The sequence below is a fragment of the Chlorocebus sabaeus genome, chromosome 20, assembly GCF_047675955.1.
Source record: "Chlorocebus sabaeus isolate Y175 chromosome 20, mChlSab1.0.hap1, whole genome shotgun sequence".
In the NCBI taxonomy this organism is placed as follows: domain Eukaryota; kingdom Metazoa; phylum Chordata; class Mammalia; order Primates; family Cercopithecidae; genus Chlorocebus; species Chlorocebus sabaeus.
Window position 1 is genome coordinate 77,274,381 of NC_132923.1, and position 24,410 is coordinate 77,298,790.

At 40.8% G+C, this 24,410-nt stretch overlaps 1 protein-coding gene across 12 annotated transcripts in view; it reads right to left on the bottom strand.

The window, feature by feature from the left end:
* The window catches only part of FGGY (FGGY carbohydrate kinase domain containing), a 445,568-nt gene that overhangs the window by 221,993 nt on the left and 199,165 nt on the right, over nucleotides 1–24,410 (bottom strand). For all 12 annotated transcript variants that reach the window (XM_007978542.3, XM_073007252.1, XM_038000610.2 and 9 more), the window contains one exon: nucleotides 8,866–8,994. In XM_007978542.3, coding sequence (XP_007976733.1) covers nucleotides 8,866–8,994 — 129 coding nt within the window. The remainder of the gene's footprint in view (nucleotides 1–8,865; nucleotides 8,995–24,410) is intronic.

Here is a 24,410-nt window from a genome sequence, read left to right on the forward strand (position 1 = left end):
TGCCGAGGTCTCAGGCAATGGTGGTTCGTATTAAACCAAGCCTCAACTTAAAACAATAAACTTGCAATCCCATTAATACGTTCTTCCTCTGCCCTCTGTGATTCACATCCAGGAACTCTCAGAGTTGTCCTTGCTCTATCTGCTCAGGGACTGGCACTGGTTTCTCCTTCCAGATTCCACGGCATGACTTTATCTGCATTTCTAATCCCCCCCACTCCCAATTTCTTGCAGACCGTCTGCCTCTTTGGATGCATATTCTCTCTCGTTTTGGATAAGCTCCCTCCTGCCCCCAGCTTTTGGCCAGCGCCTGGCCTGGCTCCTGCGCAGCACGGTTCTGCTCTGGTCTGATCTGCCTACTTGGCAGAAACACATCACTACTGCTTCTGACCCCAGTGTCCTCAGTGTCAACTCATCCTCATCCCCCCAGGCTGTCTCCTCTGGGTACTAGGTGACATTTTCCACACTTAGAATAAGATTCCAGGCATCCTCAGCAGGGTAGGGCATAGGAATCTATATTTTCTTAAAGTCTCCCTCACCTATATTTACCAACTCTTATTTCTGATTTTTCAAAACCCTCTCATATTTATTATCTTAATTACTAATAATAGTAATTAAATAATTACATTAATTTAGTGAAGACCAGCTATGGGGGTTCCATGCTGGATGATGGGCATACAAAGATGAACATGATTTGGTGAAAAAACTGAAATAGTTGCAAAGTATTTCACAGATACAGCATAGACAGCGACTGGTGTTTTTCTAAGAGTGGATTAAATTTGGAGACGTTTCCACAAAGTAACATTTAGACTGAGTGCTGATGGATGAGTAGCAAAGGAAAGGAGGTGGAATGTGCATGATGTGCTGAAAGACGGCCAAGCGGTCTCGTGTGGCTTGACTCTGAAATAGATGGGGTAGAAACCATTCTGTCCTTCCTACTCCTCAGGCTTCACTTCTATTATTTTCTTAATCTCACAACTACTTTTACTGAAGAGTCAATTTCACAACATATATTTCAACCAAGTACTAATGTATCAGCAAAACCCTTATTGTGGGCTGCTTTTTGGCTTCCACAGAAATAAGCTGAATTGATGAAGGGAAATAATATCATTAGAGGTGTTCCAGGAGAGAATAGGGTTTCTCACTTTCAGTGCTACTGATATTTGACATTTGAAGCTGGACAATTCTTTGTTGCAGGGGGTTGGCCTGGGCATTGTAAGGTGTTTAGCAGCATCCCTGGCTTCTACCCACCACATGCCAATGCCATTTCCCTTTCCCCAGATGCAATAAACAAAACTGTCCCCAGACATTGCCAAATGTCCCCTGAGGGGTAAAATCACCCCTGGTTGAGAACCACTGGCCTATAGAAAAGGTATATGAATCTTGGAAGCAGACTCAGTTTCAGATCTTGCTATGAGATTAGTTATGTGATTGTGGAAATGTTATTCTTTCTGCCTTCAATTCCCTCATGTGCAGAATGGGGAAACAATCTCTACCTTATAGGTTTATTGTGAGGAGCAAGAGATAAAGTCTGAGCAGTATCCGGTAGAGTACTTGGCACATAGGGACGCACATAAGAAATGGCCATCACAGTAGTACCAGTCACAGTGGTGGTTCTACTTGTTCTAATTAACAATGTTATTTTATTATTAGAAATGAAGCCTAGTTGAAGTTTAAAAGTCACAAAAAAGAAACAAATTCCACTTTACCAGGAAGTAATAACAGGGAAAGAAACATGTAATTAGATTACTGGACATCACTTCCTCTAGGAATCCTTTTTAAGTCTCAATTTTAGGCCCATTTTACATTTTTCCAAAGCCTTCCATACATGGCACAAGTAATTGTAACTGTTTATTTACTTGTCTGTTTTCTTTACTAGAATGCAAATTCCCAGAAGTCTACTTCTCTCTCATAGTCACTGTCTAAACCCATGAACTAGTAAAGTGGGTTGTTGATAAATATTATTAAAGACTTTCCTTTTTCAAAATTTGTTACTTGCTCACATTTTAAGGGTCAAATTAAAGAGCAGAGTGGATCACGTTTAAATAGATAGGCCATCCTTTATAACACAGTGATAAGTGTGCACAAAGCATGGGCTTAAGTCACACATCTCTCATTTAACTGTGTAGCTTTCAGAATGTTAGGTAGTCTTGCAAGCCTCAATTGTCTCACCTGACAAATGGAACAAAATGATAATATGTGTAAAGTTGCTTTAAGAACTGAGTGTAAGATAATAAATATCTATTCTTGAATTTAGAATACACTGGTCTCAGCTGTTTGCTGTGCAAAATGAGGGTACACATACCTGTCCTAACTTCACTACAAAGCTGCAATGAGGAGCAAATTCTATAATGAACATAGCTGTGTTTTGTATTAGTCCATTCTTGCATTGCTATAAAGGAATACCTGAAACTGAGCAATTTATAAAAGACAGTGTTTTCACTGGCTTAAGGTTCTGCACACTGTATAGGAAGCATGATGGTGTCTGCTCAGCTTCTGGGGAGGCCTCAGGAAACTTACAATCATGGCAGAAGGTGATGGAGAAGCAGGCACTTCACACAGCCGGAGCAGGAGCAAAAGAGAGAGTGGGGCAGTGCAACACACTGTTAAACAACCAGATCTGAAGGGAACTCATGCACTATCATGAGAACAGCACCAAGGGGATGATGCTAAACCATTCATGAGAAATCCACCACCATGATACAATCCCCTCCCACCAGGGCCCCCTCCCACACTGGGGATTAAAATTTGCATGAGATTTGGGTAAGGATCCAAACCATATCATGCTTCATGAATCAAAAGTTTACAAATGCAATGAATCACTGCCAATAAGTATATTTCTTTGTCCATCATGCTACATTTAGTATATATACTACTTGTAAATAAATGCTCCCCCCAAATCACATTAGCTAAAGTCATAGCCTGTCTACTCTGTCTTCTAGAACACTGATAATGGTGAGACATGTAATTGGCATGTTTTATTGTTCACTGGAACAAATTATGTGTTGTTCTAGGGAACGAACCAAAGGCCCTTTTTGCAAGACTGGCTCAATAAATTCTTCCATTAAAAAAGAAAAGAAATTCAAAATCCTCATTTTGGCCTGGCTCTGCAACTGAAATGAGCACTTTAAACCAATTCAATATCTGGCCTAGACGAGCAATTTAAGCCAATTCAACATCTGACCAAGAATCCAATACTGGTAATCAAAGAGTTGTGCTAAACCAAGGAACAAAGCTAGCTCTTGGCCAAAACTTGGTAATGTGATGAGGGTAAAAAGGAGGCAGATTTCCAGACATCTAGAAGAACCCAAGCTTTTGCTCCTGCAGAAATGAGCCAAGTATAACTATTGTATAGGGACAATTGCCTTTGAATGAGAAATTACTCTCTCTCTCAGGTGTAATATTCATTCCTCAGGGAGGGAATGCCATTCATTCATTCATTCATTCACTAAATATGCATGTGTTAAGGGTCCTCCATATGCCAAGCACTCTGCAGGCTGCTGCAGTAGGAGTATGAAACAACAGGGTGCCCAAAGAGTTTACAGATTAGTAGATGAGTAGTAGAAGAGGCAGATTAGTAGGTGAGGCAATCTGGCACACAGAAACCTGTATGTGCCAGATTGTAAGCATAAGACACAGTGGGGGAAAAAAGGGAGTGCTTAAGTCAACTTGGGAAGTTAGGGAGGGCTTCCCAGAGGAGAACAGGAATCAAGATTTGATGGATAATCAGGAGTTTGTCTGACAGATAAAAGCAACTGAGAGAAGAAGGGCCTGAGACAGAAATCAGGTTGTTATTGCCTTTCAGGACAGTTGGGATGCTGGAGCCAAGAACAGAGCTGGAACAAAGTTAATGTTATTTTTATAAGCTAGAAAAATATCAGCAGCAGGAGCCCTGGCCAGAACTACCCCCACAAAGTACAAACAAAGCTACTCCTATCTTCTGACTGTCTGCTGGAGAACTTACTAACCAGCACCTTAAGAACAAAATGTTCTTTCATCATTGATTTTTATTCCCACAAAGTCCTTCCTCCTCTTTTTCCAGAACTGGGAAAAGCATGGGTTGAGTTTTGCTTGCTTCTTTGATCTTTATCCTCCCATCCCAGGCCTTCCTTGGGAATGAAAGTTCAGGGGTATTTCTCCAAAGCAGAATGCTGACCCCTCATACTAGTCAGAATGTGGGGTCTAAAGCAGGCCATGCCAGGTCAGCATTTGAAGTGACTACAGTTGTCAGGGTTTGTTGGTGAGAGGCCTGGATGGCTTCTCCCTGGATGGCAATTCCGAATCCAAAGCTGGTCTGTACTTGACATTCAGAAATCTCTTAACATAGAGTTCATTTAGCCAGTTCTTGAGGGTATTTCTGACCTCAACCTATAGAGAATCACAAAGTGGTGAATCCTGCATTCTGCTGTCTCTCACTCTCTCACTGCATAAAAGGAAACAAACGTTCTGAGAAGCACCGTATTTGTAGGCAGAGACAAAATCTAAACCCAGAACTTAAAATTCCATGTTGAGTGCCGTTATCATAGCATCACAATATGTCTCAGGGATTAGCTGTCCCAAACCTATATTATTAAGCTACAAACATGCAGGCACGAGAGAACAATGAGAATTGTCTTTCCAAAACGAATGGACTTTGCCTGATTTGTTCACTGCTGATAATCTCCAGTGCCTAGACCAATCACTGACAGGTTGCATTCACTCAATTATATTTAGTTAATATAGAGTTGGACCCATGGACAACCTTTTCAAGACTTTCAGGCCTCTGTTCACCTCTACAGCCTAATAGGGGTATAGGAAGGGCAGAAATGAGAGGAAACATTTGCTCCCAGGCCTCCTATCTTTTTTGATATATCCTAATCTTGGATTGGCTGTAAGGTGAAGGGTAAAGGAAGAGGCGTAAGAAGGCATAATAAGGATAAAACATAGTCAACATACATTAAGTCAGTCTGTACTATCCCGTCATCATGGACTAGCACCTTCCTGTGCCCTTCCCAGCCACTGCTGGCATCTAAGTTCAGGCCTTAAAGAATCCAAGGTTCTTATTCTATCTTTCCATTAAAAAAAAAAACTATTCTATCTTTCCACTAACAAAAATATGGGGGAAAGTTACTAACTTACTGCATTAGTCCGTTTTTATGCTGCTGATAAAGACAAACCTGAGACTGGGAAGAAGAGGATGTTTAATTTGATTTACAGTTCCACATGGCTGGGAGGTCTCACAATCATGGCAGAGGACAAAAGGCACTTCTTACATGGTGGCAGCAAGAAAGAATGAGGAAGAAGCAAAGGCGGAAATCCATAATAAACTCATCAGATCTTGTGAGACTTAGTATCACGAGAATAGCACGGGAAAGACTGGCCCTTATGATTCAATTACCTCCCCCTAAGTCCCTCCCACAACACGTGGGGATTCTGGGAGATATAATTCAGTTGAGATTTGAATAGGGACACAGCCAAATCATTATCATTCCACCCCTGGCCCTTCCAAATCTCAGGTCCTCACATTTCAAAACCAATCATGCCCTCCCAATGATCCCCCAAAGTCTTAACTCATTTCAGAATTAACCCAAAAGTCCATAGTCCAGTCTCTTCTGAGACAAGGCAAGTCCCTTCCACCTACGAGTCTGTAAAATAAAAAACAAGCCAGTTACTTCCTAGATACAATGGAGGTACAGGTATTAGGCAAATACAGCCATTCCAAAGGGGAGAAATTGGACAAAACAAAGGGGTTGCAGGGCCCAGGCAAGTCCCAAAATCCAGCAAGACAGTCAAATTTTTGAGGTTTTTTTTTTTTTTTTTTTTTTTTTTTGAGACAAAGTCTCACTTTGTTGCCCAGGCTGGAGTGCAGTGGCACCATCTCGGCTCACTGCAAGCTCCGCCTCCTGGGTTCACGCCATTCTCCTGCCTCAGCCTCCAAGTAGCTGGGACTACAGACACGCACCACCACGCCCGGCTAATTTTTTGTATTTTTAGTAGAGACGGGATTTCACCATGTTAGCCAGGATGGTCTCGATCTCCTGACCTCGTGATCCACCCGCCTTGGCCCCCCAAAGTGCTGGGATTACAGGCGTAAGCCACCGCGCCCGGCAAGGCAGTCAAATTTTTAAAGCTCCAAAATGATCTCCTTTGACTCCAGGTCTCATATCCAGGTCACACTGATGCAAGAGGTAGGTTCCCATGGTCTTGGGCAGCGCTGCCCCTGTGGTTTTGCAGGGTACAGCTTCCCTCCCAGCTGCCTTTCCAACAGTCCTCCAAAGTCTTAACTCATTTCAGAATTAACCCAAAAGTACGTAGTCCAAAGTCTCATCTGAGACAAGGCAAGTCTCTTCCACCTATGAGCCTGTTACCCAGTACCAAAGTTGCATCCACATTTTCAAATATCTTTTCAGCAATGCCCCACTCTACTGGTACCAATTTACTGTATTAGTCTGTTTTTATGCTGCTGATAAAGACATACCTGAGACGGGGAAGAAAAGGAGGTTTAGTTTGACTTACAGTTCCACATGGCCGGGGAGGTCTCATAATCATGGTGGAGGGCAAAAGGCACCTCTTACATGGTAGCAGCAAGAGAGAATGAGGAAGAAGCAAAAGCGAAAACCCCTGATAAACCCATCAAATCTCGTGAGACTTATTCACTGTCATGAGAATAGCATGGGAAAGACCAGCCTCCATGATTCAATTACCTCCCTCTGGGTCCCTCCCACAACACGTGGGAATTCTGGGAGATACAACTCGGTGGAGATTTGAATGGGGACACAGCCAAACCATATCACTTAAAAGCATTTACATTTTACGGGGAACAAAAGGCTTAAGCCAAAGCTTCTAAGGGTAAAACTTCTGCCACTGAATATCTGTTTAGGAATAAGATGAGGGTCATTGGCAGTCTCCCCTCCTGGAGGACATAGTGAGTCCTGGGCAGGAGTGAGAAGGTGAGTTTTGGCACGTCCCTGAGGGAAGTCTGGGAAACTGACAAGGAAACTGTAGTGTCTGCAGCTCTTCAAGCAGCAGTTCTCTTTCTTTCAGCATATGCTGGTCCCAGCCAAGTGCCTGTCACCCAGGTAGGGGTGGATGATTGACACTGTCACCCCAGGGATAATTTTAAAAGCATGATAGGGAAAGCTTTTGTGGCCTCACGCATGATCTGGAATGTCAGGATTGCTAGGGCACAGAAATACTCCATGTCTTTCTAGACCTTAAGTTCTCTCTGTGCTTGTACATAAAAACCAAAATCTTAACATTCCAATCAAAAGCACACATTGCTCACAATGAAAAGTATTTGGAAAGAAACAACCTTGCCTGTAATCGGAACTACATCACATAGCATTCAATCAACCTACATATATTATGAGTTGTTTACTAATTCTTAGGCACTGTTTTAGATCCTGAGGACAGAGAGATGAACAGGACAGACATGTTCATAGACTGATGAGAGCGATCTTGCTCTGGAAGTCCATGTAGTATGTAGAACAAGGTACCATTTAATAATCTGTTGCATAAGAAGGCAGATTAATCTTTACTATTTAAAGCCATCTCACTTTATTCTTGCCTTAATGTGACTATTCATTTAATAAACTTATAAGCAGCTATAGGAGCCAGACATAAGGCTTGGCATGAAGGATACAGGACAAATAACCTAATGTTCCTGCTCTCAAGGAGTTCACAGTCTAATGGAAATGACAAGCAGATATATTAGAAATTACAATGCAATATGATCATTTCTTCAAACAGTTTGCTGAAAAAAGCATAATTTCGAGAATTTCTAAATACACCTGAGTGTTTCATGGAAGGCTATGCAGAGCAGAAAGCATCTGATATGGGTCTTGCAGTTAGAGGAAGAGTTAGCCAGCTGGAGTAGTGGAGGACCAATCATTCTGGGCAGAGAACATGTGTGCCAAGTCACAGAGGTGTAAAGGCATGGGCACAGTAAGGGCAGGGTTGATGGAAGAGTCTGAAAGTATACACACATAAAATGGAAACACAGCTCAACAAAGCAGTGCCTTCCCTTACTTTGTGAAATTTACTCTGATGTTTTCTACTTTGTTCTATTCAATTCTGTTCCATTCTGTTGTGCAAATTCAGTGGTCATGTCCTGCTAAATTGATCTCATGAATTATAAACCATAGTTTAAAACAAAACATTGTTAGAATGAAAGGCTAGGGAAAAAATATATGGCTATAGTTGAGATGAGAGATGCTGAGAACCAGAACAACCTCCCCCACAAAAAACACACACAACCTGCAATAAGGATGAGGAAGACGACAGTCATCATTCTTTACCATAATTCTTTGTTTCCCTGTGTATTTTCCCATTAAAATCTGGGGAAGAGACCTTGGTTTTATTTGGTTTTGTTTTAAGTTCACTGTCTCCTAGCACCATGCCTGGACATGGTAAGTGTTCAACGGGTGTTTTGTGAATGAACAAATGAATACATCAATGAAAGCCTTGAGAGTTATGTAGAAGATAAAATCAAGACTACAAGCAAGGAACTGGATACAGGAAATAAGTCAAATATATTATTAAAATAAATCTATGAGACTTATAAGGGTTTTGGAGTACCATTACAAAAAAACAGTAGAGCTAAGTGTGGTAAGAAATTAACATAACTTTTCTGAATTTGCAGTAAACAAAAGAACTATGCAGAAAGTTATTCAAATAAATTTTTTTCTATTGCCACGTATTAAGAAATTAATACAATTATAAATAAATTTTATCATTAATGAAAAGTTCTATAATTCTATCCAAATGCCTAATCTTGAAACACCAAAGTCCTTGACCTTTGCTTTAAAAACAGAAAAGGAGTGTCTTCCGTTCTGGGGAATATTCCATTTGAATACGGTTTTGGCTGTAGGCAACAAATGAAGAGATTACCTAGTCCTCCCGCATGGGCATCAATGAGTGAAGCTGCAACCGCAATCCCAGGGAGAAGGCCAAGGTCTCTTGCTGCCTCTGGTGTGAGCCCATTTCCAAGAGAAGCTCCAGGAGGTAGCACTTGGTTTCCTGGGTAGACATGAGAAAAAACAAACACATCAGTTTGACAAACACAAAAGTAAACAGAGGGTTTTATTTAAGAGAAACTCTTTGCTCCCTCCTCCCTCCTCTGCATTTGCAAAGATAAAAACCATGCAGTCATCAAGAGTCCCTTTGCTCATCCAGTGACTTTGGTGTACGTGCTTGGTACCTATGGGTCATGCTCTGGGGAGCTTTACAAACCAGGAGCTCTAAAGCATCATTCAAACCAAAGATTCTGAAAATGGAAAATTTCAAAAGGAAAATAAACACAGTAGCCTCTTAAATACAAGGTTCAAATGCTCAAACCATTCCAAATGGGCTTCCTAACATGGCAGATCTACTAACCTACTTAAACGCACATGAACCCATGTGTTCATACATGCATACACCCTCTCTAATGAACATATATTCCTAAGTCAAGAAAACTTACTCTTGAGTAGCTTCCCTGACAGAGGATAAGGGGAAAGAGATGTACTTTGTAGCAACAAATAATTTGTTAAAAATTTTTTCTCAGTTGGAAAGGACACTCCAGTCTAAACCTTTGCAAATTTTACAAGGCTGCCACTTGCACAACCATATAATACGATTTGAATGATGTTCTTTGGAGTTGTGCAATGCAGTGACCCTGATTTTTCAAGTGACCTTGAATTCTTGCAATCAGTCAGGCCTTCAGTTAAGAATTTATTGATTGTCTTGCTTTGTGTGGGTGCTGTGGGGCTGTAAAAAGCAGTCCTTGCCCCCAACCTAGTTAGGAAGACAAGATAAGGACACAGACAACCACGTAAGACAGAATAGAATGAAATGATCCATCTGCTCCTAGGTGTTAAACAGAGTCTGAGCCCTCTTTCATCCCCCAAGGAATTCTATAGTATTTCTGCACCGCAGGGAGGGGCTAGGAGTTGACTCATAGATATACTAAGATCCCTTTGAGCCCCAAGATAGAATCTGGGTGCATGATCAGCAATTTTTGAGTGCTAAGATGCCACTTGTTAATTGTTCCATGGAGCTCAAGGGCTGGACAGAGGTGCTCCAGGACCTCTGGGGATAGAGGTGAGGGTGGAGGTTGGGAGAGGGGTCAGAGAGTGAACAGCTTAACCACCCTCCTCTAAATGGAACCAAAGCACCTCCACGACACCATTTTTATCCATTTTAAGTAGAGAGTTTCTATCTGTAATTAAATATGAAAACAAGTTTAGCTAAGAAAAGGAAGACTGAAACCTCTGCAGTGACTTCTAGAAGAACTTTGCTGTTCAATATGGCAGCCACTAAGTCACATGTGGACTGAGCACTTGAAGTATGTCTAGAATAACTCAGGGACTAAATTCTTCATTTTATTTAGTTTTAACTTCAACTTATTCAATTCAGTTACTGAAAAACTTTTAATTATGTTTGGAACAACTTGGGCATGCAAATCTACTTTTTCTATATTAATTTAAGAAATAAAAATCAAGTATTTCCAACAAAAATATAGCATCTGAATTGAGAGGTGTTAAGCGGAAAATACACACCAGATGTCAAAGATTTCATCTGGAAAAATGAATGTAAAATATCTCAATAATTTTTATATCAATTCTATGTTAAAATAATAATTTGAATATATTAAGATATTAAAAATTAGTGTCACTTTCTTTAGCATGGCTACTGAAAAATTTAAAATTACATATGTGGCTCATATTACATTTCTATTGGACACTGATGGTCTGGAGGATAAGGTTAAGATGCTCAAAGGATGGGGCAGAGAACAGGAAAATCTTAGTCTGTTTTGAATGTCAAAGTGGCAGAAACCTGGAAAAGAGCAGTGCCCTTGGCTTTGTATAATACCGTTCTGGACAATATCTAAATTATGTCACTATGTCTAGTATCTAACACAGGAGAGACTGCAGTCTGGTTTGCTGAGAACTTTCATGCTGGGGTCTGCACTAAGGACACAGCGTGTATTTTCTCATTTCATTTTCGTATTACCCCTCCGTGAAGGATAACATAGTACTCATACTACCGCCATTTCACAGACAGATGGGAAAACTGTGGTTTATAGAAGAAAAGTAAACTCGCTAGTGACAGCCTAAGAGCTGAAGACAGGCCATGGGTTCTACTTTGACTGATACCCAAACCTCTGCTTTTATTCATTACATTACCTTTTGGAGTAAATGTTGTTTAAAAGTGCGTTCCAAATGGATGAAGGGATCAAGAGAAGTATTTTTAGAGCAAGCATTATGTATGTTAAAAATAAATAAATAATTAATTAAAAAAAGGAGCACCATTTAGAAAACTTGCCTACTAAATTGAGATTTTTAAAAAACGGTTTTCATAGGAAGGTCAAAATGGAAATTCTGTTCCACCTTCATCCCCAATCTCCACAAACATAAAAGGTGTAATTTTTATAAAAAAGGTTCCAGACTGGATTAGCAGGGTGGGGCACTCTTCCAAGTTTTCTCTATAGTAATTTAGGAAGAAACCTTAGCTGGTAAAGGAGCTTAATTTGATTCTACATCCTCTAGGCTCAGAACATGAGGCTGCAGACCGCTGCGAGGCAGAAAGAGTCCTGAGCATGCAGGCAGGAGATCTAGGTCTAATCATAGGCTGTGGGACCACAGGGATCTTCATCAGCAGAGGACGCGTCTTTGAGCAAGGACAGGAAAAAAGGGAGAAGGGGCCCCTAAGGGAACTATCAAAAGGGCTAGGTAAATTGGAACAGAAGCTGGGGTGCGGACTGGTAGGGAGTGGGTGTTGAAGGACAGAGGAGGCTGGGGAGGCAGATAGGTGCAGTGGATGCAGGGCCCTGTAATCCATACTTAAGTGTTTGAACTTAATCATGAAGCCCACTGTAAACCACTAAAGGAGCATTAAGCCAGGAGGAAAGCAATTAAACTTGTGTTTTTTTAAAGCACTCTGTGGCAGTATTATAGCAGAGGATAGACTGGGGTTAGGGAAAACAGTGTGAAGCTATTTCAGTAATCAAAGAGAGAGAGAAAATATAAGGATCTTCACTGAGGTATTGAATTGAGCTGTAGAAACAGAGGCAGAAAGAAGAGATTCCATGGAACAAGAAATAACAGGTCACGGTGGTTGCGTGGATATAGGAAGCACGGTAGAGACTGAGATGCCATGGCCCAAACTCCCCTTTAAGGATGGAGTAAAGTCGGCAGACAGCTGCCAGATGTTCCAGGGCCTGCCTCAGTTGCAGAGAGCGGCCTTCCCGAGGTGCTGCACCTCCCAGGACAGCCAGCACCTGGTGACTTGGCAAAGCAGAGGCAGAAAGGCTCCGATGGACACCACTCACTCCAGAGACTCTGCTGGGTTCACCAAGGTGCTGCAAGAATGCACCTTGGTTCAGCTCTTTTCCCTCTACCCAGTCCTTCTCTCTCTTCCTTCTTTCACAGTTGACCATCCCTAATAAACACCTTATCCCCCCAAATCTATCTCAGCCTTTGCTTCTGGAAAACCCAACCTACAGCAGTGAACCAGCCTTCTCTTCAATCCAGTGGTTAGGGATGAAAATAAATATATACAAGGACAAACATCCCTTCTCTCATTTGGAACCACAGCCTTCAGGAATAGGCTATCTGGACTCCAAGCAGGAAGGAGCTTTGTTTATTTACAGTCCAAAATGAAACAGCTTTGCACGAGAGAGGATGATAGAAATAGGTGAGAATCCCTGAGAAATCACCCCTTCAAAATCACACTCTAAGTGTATCAGCCAGAGGTACACTGAGGACACCAGAGCTGTCTGAAGCAAACATTAGTGCCTCCTGACAACTTTTCCCAATCTAATCCTTGTTTGGCTTTTCTTTCACCGTAAAATTAAATTATTCACAGCACTGCTTTTCCCAGAAATCAAGACTTCACTGCCTGAACATTTGCAGTTCTTTCTAGGCTTCACTCAACCATTCATTCATGCATTTTAACAAACATTTCAGTAACAATAGAACTAATGATGGCCTGCATAGATTTCCATCTACTATGTGCTAAGATCTAGGTGCTGAGGTCTCATATTGTGGTTTGGGACAAAGATGATGAAAAACTAAGACTCTTAGGACCATGTAGAAAATGCTAGAAAGGTGAAACGTGTACATGGTGTTCCCAGAGAACTGCGGAGGGTCCAGTTAGGGTGGCTAGTAGAGTGAATACAGTCTTCAAGGTGAAGATGACTTTGAAGCCTGTGTGGAAAGGGAAGTTGGAGATTGGTGGTTTCAGTGCTGGCATGCTCTGGGGAAAGGGATGACAGCAGAGCAAAAAGTGAGTTTACTGTAGGGAGCCCTGAGGGGCATGGTGTGTTTTAGGCATTGAGTATGTAGCAAAAAGGGGTCCAGGGAGGAATAGAGAACTGGAACAGACTGGACGAAAGGTAGCGGAGGGCTTCAGGCGTGGCCAGGCAATAAGGAATTGCCCAAAGGAGCATGACTGTGAGTGCTCAGATTGGGTTTTTAAGAAGATAAACGTGGCCAGACATGGTGGCTCACACTTGTAATCCCCAGCACTTTCAGAGGCTGAAGTGGGCGGATCATGAGGTCAGGAGTTTGAGACCAGCCTGGCCAACATGGTGAAACCCTGGCTCTACTAAAAATAGCTGAGTATGGTGGCAGTTGCCTATAATTCCAGCTACTCAGGAGGCTGAGGCGGGAGAATCGCCTGAACCCAGGAAGGCGGAGGGTGCAATAAGCTGAGACTGCGCCACTGCACTCCAGCCTGGGCAACAAGAGCAAGACTCCATTTCAAAGAAAGAAAGAACTAGATAAACACGCAGTGTAAAGAAAAGCTTGGGGAATAATTTTTATCTTTAAAACAGTCAAACCAAGTGAAAAATGCAGGCTGCAAAACATTATGTAGTATATGACTTCCTTTTGTTAAATTAACTTAAACGTGTCTGTCTGTAATTTCAACCTAAAGGTTTCTTCATACATAGTGACTGTAACCTCACTGGATTTGTAAACACACTGTAGCCTACTCTTGTAACTAGAAGCCGCGTCTCAGCCAATCACAGAAGATATACTTCAACCACCCACAGGCGGCCAACTGTTCAAACTCTGTTCAAATAAGGCCAATGCAGAGCTGTACCCTATCCAGCTGTTTCTGTACTTCACTTCCATTTTCCGTACCTCACTTCCCCTTTTCTGTCCATAATATCTCTTCAATCGTGTGGCAGAGCAAAAGTCTCTCTGAACCTATTCTGGTTGGGGACCTGCCCAATTCATGAACCACCCTTTGCACAGTTAAACTGTTAAATTTAATTTGCCTAAAGGTTTTCTCTTAACAGTTTTAAGAACAACAACAATGAAAGTAGATGAACTATTTGTAAAAATACATTCCCAGGGGAAAAAAAATACAGAAAAAAGGTTTTCTCTGGGTGGAGGAATTATGAGTGATTTTCTTTTTTCTTTCCTTTTTTAAATTTTTTTCCTATAATTTCTAATTGGTCTATATTTGTTGTGTAATTTTTTTTTGAGACAGAGTCACACTCTATTGCCCAGGCTGGAGTGCAGTGGCACAATCTCAGGTCACTACAACCTCTGCCTCCTGGGTTCAAGCAATTCTCATGCCTCGGCTTCCCAAGTAGCTGGGACTATGGGCACACACCAGCACGCCTGGCCAATTTTTGTATTTTTAGGAGAGACAGGGTTTTGTCATGTTGGCCAGGCTGGTCTTGAACTCCTGACCTCAGGTGATCCACTCATCTTGGCCTCCCAAAATGCTGGGGTTACAGGCATAAGCCACCATGCTCAGCCTCTTGTATAATATTTTAAAAGATGCTTTTCCCCCTTAAATCTGATCAGAATCCCACCTTGCCATTAAAACAAATGAACTTGAATTAAGGTATAGATTTGGAACTCCAAGATAAATTCAGAGAAAATGGCAAGATGCAGAATAGTATTCTGAGTATGATCATGTGATCTTTTTTTTTTTTTTTTTTTTTTAAAGAAAAGGATACAAAAATGTAAGCACATAAACTTCCAGAAAAATCCTAGAATTTTGTCACAGCAGGGGTTGGGATCCAGCATGGGGTACTGTTTTCTAATGTTTGTGTTTCTTGTATCCCAAGACCTTGTATGTCTTTTGTGATCAAAACAAAGTAGCTTACGTTGAAATAAAAACAAAATAAAGGAGAATACTGGGCACTTTTTCCAAACGCTGCTCCACAGTCTGAAGGCAGGAAAGACACCCAAGGGCAGCTCACCTATTCTCTTGATTTGGCTGTCTCTGTCTCAGTGTACGGGCCCTCACCTGGGTATATAAAAACACTATTGCTCTGAGAGCTCCTAGGCTCAAGTCTGCTGAATTCCCATTAGGATGGGCAGATTCAGTCTGAGTGGTCAAAAGCTGGAATCTACAATTATCTGGTGGTTGCAGTCCCTCTTCACAGGCAGGGGCTCCTATTACACCAAATCTTCCCCTACCAGTTTTTCAATTATCTATGACTAATGAGCACTTTGGGAACAGTTTCAGACACACACATAATCCTCTTTCCTGATGTCAGCAGCAGAAATTAATGACTATGTGGACTGCTGGGAGACAGAAAATGCATTATAATGGTCAACAGAACTGTTATCCTCTCCAGGAAGGGGTAAGTGGGGGTGGGGTGTTGAATTAACTGGAAGGTTCAGTGTTCTTTTGTCTTCCTACATATATTGAGATGAAACCCAGGAGGAGAGTTGGTTCCAGATCCATGGAAATGTCAGGAAGTGCTTTGGGCATGGGTGGCATGTGACCCTGCTTCCTCTGTGCTTGGCACTGGGGGAACAGCCCCCAGCTCAGTTTTGCCAGATTGACTGGGAGAGTACAAAGTGGCACCATACCTTACCAGCAGAGAGGGTCCTGGAGTCCTTTCAGACTGAACCTACAATCTTGTTTAGGGGTGGGGGAACAAAACTTTATGATAGCCTCATCACTCACTACAGAAATGTTTAATGAGTACTGGTACATGCCAAGCAGTGTTCTAATGCTAAAAATGCATTAAGGAACAAGATAGATAAGGCCCCTACACTCAAGTTGCTTACTTTCTAGTAGACACTATTCCCATCCAATACCTCTTCTTATTCCATCTTGTAGTCATTACATCTTGTAAGCACCTATGCGATTTGGACTGAGTTTTACATAATGTTACATCCCTGGCCCTATAGTCTGGCCTATAAAAGGTGTTTAATAAAGAAACACACACATATTTTTAATCCACCTTAAAAATTATGACCCTTATGTTATGTTTTATTTTGTTCCCCTATTTATATCTCGATCTCTCTTTCCCGCTAGAAAGAGAATAGTTCAAATTGTTTATCTCTGTATTCATTTCCCCTCAGCACAACATCCAGCAGCGTCTAGAACATAAGTTCTCAGCAATGTTCATTTAGCTGAACTTAGTTTTTTTAAGAAAAGAGATCATGAGACAAAGATCAATCAATTTAGACAAAAACATTAAACACACACTCACACAGGAAGCTGAGTATCGGTTGGGAGAGTAAAGAGAAGAGACTGTTTTAACTCTTGATCTTGAATGCTACTGGGACAAGAAATGTGTTTTCTAACATAATCCCACCAGTAATAAACACTTGCATCTCTCTATCTTATTACAATAGAGTATGTCAAGGCTGTTTAGGGAAAAACTCTGAAACCATGTTTTTCCTCTGGTCTTATACCACAGCAATCACCCACATAGAAGGTGACTTCTGTGACGAAATGTGTAGGAGTTTCTCCCGACCACTAAGCAAGCACTTAATTCTGTAGCAGACACCAGCTGGATGTCCTCTAGTTCAATTCTGACACTGTCTACTTGGAGATTGCATCAGATATCACAGATTGAAGGCTCAGTCCCCAAGAATGCCCCCAACTCCACACCCCAGACACCAGTGGCAAGTTCAACCTTCCACAATTTCTGAACTACTGACTTCAAGTTGGGGTTCTCACAACCCCATCTTCGGGTTTGATTAATTTGCTAGAGCAGCTCACATAACTCAGGGAAACATGTGTATTGGTTTATTATAAATACTACTACAAAGGATACAGAAGAACAGATGCATATGGTAAGGTAAGGGGGAAGGGGCACAGAGCTTCCATGCCTTCCCTGGGCACTCCACCCTCCAGGAACATCCATGTGTTGAGCCATCAAAAAGCTTTCCAAACCCTGTACTCTTGGGTTTTTATGGAGGCTTTTTTACACGGGCATGATTGACAACCATGTAAAAATATGATTGGACAAAAAGCACATGATCTAAACCCAGCAAGGACTATCTGTTCAGACTTTTCTTCGCCTCTCTGTGTAGCATTCTTTCCACTAGGGTATGGGGCAGGACTCTCCCTGGAATGAGGGTCTTCTGATCCATAATCAAATTAGCATCCTACCTTGGTCAGGTGAAGGACCAGAGGGGTCACTGAGAGAGACTTACCTGAGGCCTCAAGTGCCCCAATGTTATAATAAGGACTATGGGAGTTAACCAGGAATAATGGGCAAAAACCTATCTCTCTATATATTATATATATATATATGTATAACATATATATATGAATTTGTGGTATTATTTTTTATATATATATTTTTTCACCCATGATTCATGGCTAACTCTCATAGTCATTATATATTTAATTAAAAATTATATTTATTTAATTAAATATAACATATATTTAATTATATCTATATAACGTATATATATTATATATATATAATACCACAAAAGCCAATGCATATACCTAGAAAACAGGTGACCACCAGCAGGCCCAAGCATCTTATTACACATAGCAGATGCTACAGTAGCAAGATATTGTAGATACCACCTTTCTAGTGAAACAGAGGTTCTCATATTCTCTTTGCCTGGTCAAGTCTGGTTCAAGAAGTCCAACAAGCAATGGGTAACTATTGTAGGTCTGTGTTCAGAAGAGTGCTGTATACAATTTATATTTTAACACAATAAATATTATAATAGTAATAGTGTTCATTTATCAAAACCTGTGAGCTTTCAGTCACTGCTCTTCTTTTCAGTTGCTATCACCTTCATTGCTAACACCAAACCAATGGTATTAGAATTATATTTTATAGTAATAGAATTAGATTATCTACATGAAGAATCTATAGTATTGCAAACTATTATTTTACAGTTGTAGAAACACAAGCACAGAAAGATTACATAATTTGTTCAAAGTCACTATGTAATGGGACATGGTCAGGATTTCAACCCAAGAATCTCTGACTCCATGGTATGGCATCTTCCTACTATACCATGTAGGTTAGAGAGGGCAGGCATAGAATGTGATGGGTAAAAAAGGAAGACCACCTCATTTGCAGGAGGCACCCCTGGTAGGTCCTGTCTAGGAACAAACCACAAGAGTCATGAAATCTGAACATGCTGAATCTTTTAGCTTCTTCCACTCCTCGCCTCTCATTCTTTCTCTGTTCCAAAAACAGAGACACAGGATTTCGAATGGCCCATACAGACCATCAACTTCAGTGTATACACTTTACAGTAGAGAAAACTGAACCCTTACAGTAGAGAAAACTGAACCCAGAGAAGGAGGTGGCTTCCCTGGAGTCAACCAGTTGTGGGAGCAGAGTCTAGATTGAATCCAGAGCTCCTGAATCAAGGAAGGTTTCTTCCAGGTTGCCAGCACTCCCTGCTATAGCAGCACCATCCTGCATCTTCCCTCACCTGGAGTAGGAAGCTCATCTAAGCCAGGGCAATAAAGTACAAAGAGAACAAGGGAGTTGGCAAAAATTCAACAGATTCCAGGGGTGTGGGTGGCCAATTCTGAACTATTCAGAGCATAAAGCATAGTCGTTTTAGCTTGAAATCATCATCCACTTTGGCACCCACAGTGACCCAATTCTCTAGATAATTACCGGTGCCCTATTTTGTTCTCACCCAGCCTAAGGCCACACACAAAAAGCCTTCCCTGGGTAGATCGTAATTAATCACTCTTCCCTCTACAATCCCACAGCATGTTTTTTGGAATTACATCATTCTATTCTACATAATGGCTTTTCCCCTTGTGCTTCCCTCTTCTAATTTAGATTATAATCGCCTTGAGGGCAGAGCTCTTTTTGTAGATAATATATCCATAAGAGGCAGGTGGTTTAGCATAGCACTTGGGAGTTCAGGTTTAGGGAGTGGACCAACTTAGATGGAAGTGGTGGCTTTATCATTCACAGGGCTTGTGCCCTTGGGCAAGTGATTTTACTTCCTTGCAACGGTTTCCTCACCTGTAAAAAGGCTATAATAATGTTATTTTTCTACCAGAGTGGTTATGAGAATCAAGCAAGATGATGCAAATAAGCATTTTAGCATGTTGTTGCCACAGGACAAATGATAGACAAAAGTCAGATAAAATTATGGTTATTATGACTCCCCATTCCCAGCAATACGTATTGGACATTGCCTGACACATGGAGGGTACTCAGCTCATTCTGGCTGAGCTTCCAAAACTTAAGGAGAGATCCTTGATGTTACAGCATGTGGAGATATATGCTTTTGGGGTCAGGAGAGCAAACTGTAGAACCTGTGAAAGCTGTTAAAATATTCACAGTGGTGGAATTCAGTTTTCTAGCACAAAAAGTTTCTCCCTATGGTCATGTCTCCATGGCGTGCCTTCAGAGGGAAATGCTTTAAAAGTGCAGAAGGTGTTCTCTTTGGAGTTATTTTAAGAACAAAATGCTTGTGTCAAAAGGAACATTTATTATTTTGTCAGCAAAATACTTGACTGTTAAGATGTCCAACGCTTTCAAGACCCATGCAAACAGTTCTACCATGGAGAGTTACCCCACTTCTAGGAAAAGGAAAACTTGGGAAATACATGAAAATACTTTAGCTGTCATTGTGCTAAAAATATTACAAGGTTTAAAGCAGAGGTTTCTACAATTTTGCTTTTTTTTTTTTTTTTTTTTTTTTTTTCTACAGTCCAATACAAAGATCACATAAAGAAAACTAGGGATTTATATAGGTTTCTCAATTTTTTACCCTGTCTCATTTACTCATTAAAACCAAATCTTAACAATCAGGATTTATTTGACACAAAATTGTATCACTAAAAACATAGGGAGGAGAGGATCTCAAAATAAATGATGTTCTTTTATAAGGTAAATACACTTCCTTTTATGACCTTATGTATTTATTGCATCACACACCAGTGAACACTTTGTCAAGGGCTGGTGTTGGTTTCTAGTCTGGACTACTGTTTGCAAACTGCTGACTTACAAAACGATAACAGCCTCCTAACAATGGGTGAATCTACAGGATGTCAAACAGCAACTCTCAGGTGAACCATTCAGTCAGTGGGTCTGGTGTTAACCATACAGTGCCAAACATCTGGTGATCTGAAGACATCTGGGGCTTTCCTATCATGTAGACCAAACATGATTCAGGTAATTGACAAAATTTTTCACTTCCCAACCAGATGTCTTACTCGTATAACAATGAAGCCCAACTTGTACTTTCATGTGCAAATAGGCTAGACATAAATTCACCCCTGGAGGATTAATTGCTTATCCTCAGTGAATGCTAAATTACATATTATTTCTTATTCTATTTCCAACTATTTTACCTTTGAAGAAAGTTTTCTGCTATTGTTTTGAAAAGCACACATTTCATCTTAGAAATGATGTGGTTTCTTCCTCTTTTTCTTTTTTTTTTTTTTTTTGGTTAAAGAGGCAGTGTGCTACAATGAAAAGAGTGTGATCTTAGAAGTCAGGATAATCTGAGTTCTAATTCCATGCACCTACTTCCCCAAACTTTAAGGGCCTTGGTAAAAAGGCACTTAAAATCCCTGAATTCAGTTTCTTTGCAGATACATATCATAAAAACCATCTATAAGAGGCACTGTGAAGATTCGAGATTGTTTATTCCTACAGTATGTATTGGGTGCTTGCTCTGTGCCTGGTACTGAGAGACCATGGAGAACCACAGTGTCTGCCTGTCCTCCAGGGGTTCTGTCAGTAACAAAAAAACTCATGCTTCACACTGGAATGACAAACGTGCCATAAAACTAAGGTGATATCTTTACTCAGGATTTTAAATAAAATTATGAGCAACTCCAAATGTTGCTGATCCTTAAAGGTGAATATCAAGTTTGTAAAAGGAAGGATGTGTCTGAAACATTTCCTCTTCCTTAAATCTACTTTCAAGCATACCCTGGAATTTGCTCTGATCATGTTTGTTTAAAGAATTCGTGTGGTTATCAATGACCTTCCACCTTCTATGCCGTTGTCCTGACAACCAAGCATTTACTAGACAGAATATGGAAAACAGACAACAATGTGTCTCTTCAGTCAGGGTGGGTAGGCAAAAATTCAACAGTACAGAGAAAATCAAATGACTAGGGTCTTTGTGTTTGAAATCCTTAAAGGGAAATACAAATAAACACACACACACACACACACACACGAATAAAACAGAGTAAAGACTTTACAGAGAATTTAACTGGGCAAGGAGAAGTTGCTGTGCAAGACTCACTTGTACTTTAATAGCAGCTATGTTCAAGAGCCATGTCACAGGTAATGTTGTACATAAGGAAGAAGGGCTAAGTCTGTTGTTACTGTTGTTCAGTTACCCTAATAAGATGTTAGGTTCTTTTCCTAGCCTCTGTTTCACCAAAGCCAGAAATATCTCAAACATATGAAGAAATGGAATATGACTATGTTCTTAAACTTTTTTTTTCAAGAACCAAAACTTTTTTTTTCCAAATGAAATCTTTTATAGCACTCTGGTACAGCAGTCTCCCCTTATCTGCAGTTTTGCTTTCCATGGTTTCAATTTCCCATGGTCAACTCTAGTACAAAAATATTCAATGGAAAATTCCAGAAATAAACAACTCACGAGTTTTAAATTGCACACCATTCTGAATAGTGTGATGAATTCTCACGTTGTCCAACTTGGTCCCACCTGGGATGTGAATCATCCCTTTGTCCAGCAAATCCATGCTGTATGCACTACCTCCCTGTTGTCGTCCACTTAGGAACCCTCTCAGTTATCAGATCAAAGAAAAACATAGTATACATAGGGTTCAGTACTACCTGTGTTGTTAGGCATCCACGGGGGGTCTTGGAAGGTATTTTCCATGAATAAGGTGGAACTACTACATATAATTATTCTCTGGTTCAAGCAAAAATAATTACATTATTATATCTAATAATTATGTTATCAGGTGCTCTGGCACCTGAGGGACATCCAGATTTAGGGGGGCTGAGAAATAGAGATCCAAATCTAAATGTTAACCTATAGTGAGAGACTATCCATCCTGGAAGCATGAAAGAGGGGAGGGATGGTAATTTGGAACTGTAAAATAGAGCTCCTTGAGGCTTCTACTACAGTACAAAAGCAGAAGAAGCAGAAAAGTGTCCACTTTTAACCACACAGACAGTGACCTCACTCCTGAGTGAAGGAGGACACTGGAACTTGCAGTCCCAGGGGGAGGAGTGGAATTTGCCAAGTTGGCATTTAACCAAAATGCTGGAGTAAAATCCCTGAAGCCCTCACTCATGCTGACATGGAAATCGAGCAGAGAAAGATTCAAAACATGATGCCATAACTTAATGACACTTAAAGTTCTATCTAGGTCACCCAGTTGGCGGGGGAGGGGGATCATACACATATTGGGGAAAATGCTCAACTGCTAGGATGGAAGCTTTAAGCTTTGTAAATCAAAGAAAATCGAATTTCTCTTTTTTTTTTTAAGTCTCATTCTTTGGACACAGGATCTGGGAGAATGATCAGGCCTTGGGCACAACGAAAAAGAAAGACTGACTCGAAGCCCAGAGTGTTGCCAGCCTTCCTGTCCTCTTACAGTGGCCACAAGGAGAGTTCCCAGAGGATGCACTCATGGCAGATGGAGCTGGTCGTGGTCTCAAACAGGCTATGGGCCTTGCTCTGGGCGGAGAAACAGTTGAACTATGCAGGTCCCCACCTTTTGGAGCTGTTTCGATGGACAGCCTTTGGGAATGGCACCACCCCTGGAAGCTGATCAAGGGTGGATATCCATGAGGCCATTCCACTAGGTCCTAGTTTGTATGGTGAGGATTGACTTTGTTTTAGAGCAAAAACAGAGATCATGAAGCTCTTATGCTCTGTGGTTTTTCTTCAATTGACAAAGATAATAAAACTTCATTATAGACAATTGCAACAATACAGATAGCAGAAAAAAAATTCCCCTTAATTTTTCTCTTCCCAGAGAAAACTACTAATATTAGAAAATATTAGAGAAAATACTTTCAAAATACTAAGATACACACGCATTTAATCTTATGTAAAAGGGATTGTATAATTATGCAATTTTGTGGTCTCCTTTCTTAACTCAATGGTATTTCAGACACTTTTCCTCATCAATGAGGACACACATCCTTCTTGAAAATGTATAATATTCTGTAATTCTAATGTGCCACATTGTTTAATCAATCTCTTAGTAATGGACAGTTTGTTTCTAATTTAAAAACGAAGACTTAGAGAGGAGAAACTTGGTTCCAAAGGATTATTACAAGGAGGGAAGGGAATTATTACAATAGGGAGAATACAAAGTCTGCAGGAGTCTCAAGGGTTAGGCAAAAAGGGTTTTTCTTTCATAGAGAGAAGAAAACAAGACGAGAAGAAATGGGGTATGAGGAGATGGAATGAAACTGATGTGCCTGGATAGTAGATCAGAGAATGTTTTACCCTGAGGCCAGCCTCCTTTTGGAGAGGGACCTATAAGGATTAATTACATGTGTCAACCTGATTGGGCCACAGGGTGCCCAGATATTTGGTCAGACATTATTCTGGGCATTCCTATGAGGGTATTTTTTTTTATATACTTTAAGTTCTAGGGTACCTGTGCACAACGTGCAGGTTTGTTACATATGTATACACGTGCCATGTTGGTGTGCTGCACCCATTAATTCGTCATTTACATTAGGTATATGTTCTAATGCTATCCCTCCCCCCTACCCCCTCCCCACAATAGGACCCAGTGTGTGATGATCCCCTTCCTGTGTCCAAGTGATCTCATTGTTCAATTCCCACCTATGAGTGAGAACATGCGGTGTTTGGTTTTCTGTTCCTGCAATAGTTTGCTGAGAATGATGGTTTCCAGCTACATCCATGTCCCTACAAAGGACATAAACTCATCCTTTTTTATGGCTGCAGAGTATTCCATGGTGTATATGTGCCACATTTTCTTAATCCAGTCTTAAAATGTCCATGGATAGACAATTGGGTTGATTCCAAGTCTTTGCTATTGTGAATAGTGCCACAATAAACATATGTGTGCATGTGTCTTTATAGCAGCATGACTTATAATCCTTTGGGTATATCCCCAGTAATGGGATGGGTGGGTCAAATGGTATTTCTAGTTCTAGATCCTTCAGGAATCGCCACACTGTTTTCCACAATGGTTGAACTAGTTTACAGTCCCACCAACAGTGTAAAAGTGTTCCTATTTCTCCACATCCTCTCCAGCACCTGTTG